The 3717-nt window shown below is 51.5% G+C and overlaps 1 protein-coding gene across 1 annotated transcript; it reads left to right on the top strand.

The window, feature by feature from the left end:
• Positions 1-713: 713 nt before the first annotated feature.
• Positions 714-3211, top strand: LOC113941505 (collagen alpha-1(VII) chain-like; the record flags this gene model as incomplete). The annotated part of the gene is made up of 3 exons (XM_027632656.1): positions 714-863; positions 1807-1944; positions 2979-3211. Coding segments are annotated over 3 exons (521 nt in total), but the record flags the coding sequence as incomplete, so codon positions are not given.
• Positions 3212-3717: the final 506 nt, after the last annotated feature.

Raw genomic sequence — 3717 nt, 5'->3', positions numbered from 1 at the left:
AATTCTTTGATTTGGGAATTCCTTGATTTGTGGCTCTGCCCCTTCCAGACTTGGGGTCTTGAGATTTTGGGAATTCCTTGATTTGTGGCTCTGCCCCTTCCAGACTTGGGGTCTTGAGGTTTTGGGAATTCCTTGATTTGTGGCTCTGCCCCTTCCAAACTTAGAGTCTTGAGGTTTTGGGAATTCATTAAATTGGGATTTTGCCTCTCCCAGATTCAGGTCTTGAGGTTTTGGGAATTCCTTGATTTGGGAATTCATTGACCTGTGGCTCTGCCCCTTCCAACTTGTGATCTTCAGGTTTTGGGAATTCCTTAATTTGGGAATTCCTTTATTTGTACCTCTGCCCTTTCCAACTTGGGGTCTTGACGTTTTGGGAATTCCTTGAATTGTGATTCTGCCCCTCCCAACTCGGGGTCTTGAGATTTTGGGAATTACTTGATTTGTGACTCTACCTCTTCCAACCTGGAGTCTTGAGGTTTTGGGAGTTCCTTGATTTGGGAATTCCTTGATTTGTGGCTCTGCTCCTTCCAACCTGGGATCTTGAGGTTTTGGGAATTCATTAAATTGTGATTATACCCCTCCCAGTTTGCAGTCTTCAGATTTTAGAGGAATTCCTCGATTTGTGGCTCTGCCTCTTCCAAAGGCTATTTCCTTTGGAGGGGACACCACCAGGGAGAGCTCCAGGCTCTGAAATATCCCTCTTTTTTTCCCAGGAAAGCAGGTTGCCAAGACCCAGCTCCTGGGCAGCAGAGTGTTGGCTCATCGGATCGACCACCTGGAACCGGACACCCCGTACAGGGTCGGAATTCGGGCTGTTTTTGGCCGGACTGAGGGGCCAGAGGTGACCCTGACCCACCACACAGGTTTGTCCTGGTGGGAAAACCCTCCTGGGGGTGCGATTGGAGGGTTGGATTCCTGGTTGGAGCAACCCTGGTGGTTGGTGCCAATAATCCACGGCCGGGAGCGGACACGTCCTTCCGGCTTGTTGGGCAATCCCGGATGGATTAACACAGTTGCCAGGGTTATTTATCCACAGCTATCCCAGGAATGCAGGAGCCTCCAACCAGTGGAGGTTTTGGGAATTCCTTGATTTGGAAATTCCTTTATTTGTGGCTCTGCCTATTCCAACTCGATGTCTTGGGGTTTTGGGAATTCCTTGAATTGCGGCTCTGCCCCTTCCAACTTGGGGTCTTGAGGTTTTGGGAATTCCTTGATTTGGGAATTCCTCTACTTGTGGCTCTGCCCCTTCCGACTTGGGCTCTTGAGATTTTGGGAATTCCTTGATTTGTGGCTCTGCCCCTTCCATACTCAGGGTCTTGAGGTTTTGGGAATTCCTTGATTTGTGGCTCTGCCTCTTCCAGCTTGAGGTTTTGTGAGTTCCTTGATTTAGGAACTCCTTGATTTGTGGCTCTGCTCCTTCCAAACTCAGGGAATTGCGGTTTTGGGAATTCTTTGATTTGGGAGTTCCTTGATTTATGAATTCCTCTATTTGTGGCTCTATCCCTTCCAACTTGGGATCTTGGGGTTTTGGGAATTCCTTGATTTGTGACTCTGCCTCTTCCAACCTGGAGTCTTGAGGTTTTGGGAGTTTCTTGATTTAGGAGTTCCTTGATTTGTGGTTCTGTCCCTTCCAAACTTGGGGTCTTGAGATTTTGGGAATTCTTTGATTTGTGGCTCTGCCTCTTCCAACTTGAGGTCTTGAGATTTTGGGAATTCCTTGGTTTGGGAATTTCTTGTTCTGTGGCTCTGCTCCCTTCCACCTTGAGGCTGTTCCCTCAGCCATCTCCCCCTGGTTCCTTTTTGCAGCTCCTCCTGCAGAATCCCAGCCCATCCAGCCCATCCAGGACCTGAGGGTCACCGACACTGCCGGGAGCAGCTTGAAGCTCTCCTGGAAGAGGCTTCCTGGGATAACTCACTATAAGATATCGTGGGGGCCATCCAACGGTGAGTATCCCAACCCCTCGGTATCCCGACCCCTCGGTATCCCGACCCCTCGGTATCCCCATCCCTCGGTATCCCCACCCCTCAGTATCCCCATCCCCCAGTCAGGTGTGGGATGAACCCAGAGCACCAGAAACCCCCAAAACCAGCAGTTCAGCTCACTTAAGCCTTTCCCCAAGCTCTAGGCAGGGTCTGAGTCTACAGGGATTAGCTGAAGCACCAGAGCTGAGCCCTGAGCTGAGTTTTAGTCTCCAACAAAGGGATCCACTGGATCTGAGCCCAACTGGAATTTGGGAAATCCAAGCAGTTCCCTCCCAGCAGCACAGGGGACACCTTGGGGACCAGCTCTGCCCTCCCTGCCCAGGTCCCACAGGATCCGGGTGAGGAAGCTGCTGGAACGAGGATTGTTGATCATTCCCATGGGGAAAGCTCTGCCCCCAGGAGGGGGAGAAATTCCCTCTGGGAACATTTGGCTGCTCCGGGAACCTTGGGAGATCCCAACCTGCCTTCCCACAAATCCCCCTTGCTGTTCCTTGGGCTCCCTGCTCTCAACTCCCCCCTGGGCCAATGGATTTAGGGAATATCTGATGTGGGATGTGACTTTTTCTCCCGGTGGTCCAGGCAGTCCAGGAACTCCATGGAGCCCCACAGGGCCTGGCAAACCAGGTTTCCCCTAAAAAAAAGGAATATCCATCCTCAAATCTTTCCCTTCCAGCCCAAAAAGGTTCATTTTGAAGTGCAAAAAACACGAGCAGAGAAACGTCTCCCCCGATATTCCCACCTCAGCAGTCCCTCTAAACTGAGGGTTTAGGGGTTATTCCCAAATTTCCTCTTCCTGCATAAATGAGTTATGGATCACCGGCTTTGCTGAGGAAGGGAAAACAACACCGTGGGGGATTATTTTTGGATAATTCCAAAATGACACTGTGGGTTTTATTTTTTTTTTTGGGATGATTCCAAAATGACGCCGTGGAGGTTTTTTTTGGATAATTCCAAAACGACCCTGTGGGGAATTTCTTTGGAATGTCTCTTCTTAGGTGGCTTGGAATCCTCCCAGCTTGTTGGGGCAGAGGCAGCTTCCTTCACCATCCCTGAGCTGAAGGAGGGCACCTCCTACACCATCCATGTGTCCGGAATGATCCGAGGGCGGGAGGGAACCCCCGTGGTCCTCACGGCCAAAACCTGTGAGTACGGGACCGTCGGATCCAAGATCCAAGAGAGTGGGATCCATGAAATCCGTGTTGACACCGTTTCCATCCTCGCCTCCTGACTCTTTTCCAGGTTTCCAAGAGGTTTAAACCCCACTTTTTGTGTTTCCTCTCTAGTGGGAATTCCCGGAGAGCCGCCGAGCGTTCCGGCAGCTCCGATGACACCGGATCCGAGGAGAACCCCATCCATGGCTCCCGGCAGCGTGGGGGACACTCCTCTCCCAGTGGTCACCACTCCTCTCCCAGTGACCGCCACCACCACAAAGTCCTCACCGAACCCAGAGACCCCCCAGGCCACCACCAGCATGTCCCCGCCGCCGACAACTTCCCCCGGGCCCGGTGAGTGGTGTCCATGTTGGGGAAGAGCCAAACCCCATAAATCCCCCAAACTGCTCTGAATTCCTTGAGGTGGGAGAGTGGGAAATATCAGGGAAGAGCCAAACCCCATAAATCCCCCAAAGTGCTCTGAATTCCTTGAGTAGGGAGAGTGGGCAATGTCAGGGAAGAACCAAACCCCATAAATCCCCAAAACTGCTCTGAATTCCATGAGTAGGGAAGACAAGGAAGA

The sequence above is a fragment of the Corapipo altera genome, unplaced genomic scaffold (genome assembly GCF_003945725.1).
Source record: "Corapipo altera isolate COAL_440 unplaced genomic scaffold, ASM394572v1 57994, whole genome shotgun sequence".
In the NCBI taxonomy this organism is placed as follows: Eukaryota; Metazoa; Chordata; class Aves; order Passeriformes; family Pipridae; genus Corapipo; species Corapipo altera.
Note: the sequence above shows the minus strand (reverse complement) of the source record. Positions and strands in the feature narration are given on the sequence as shown.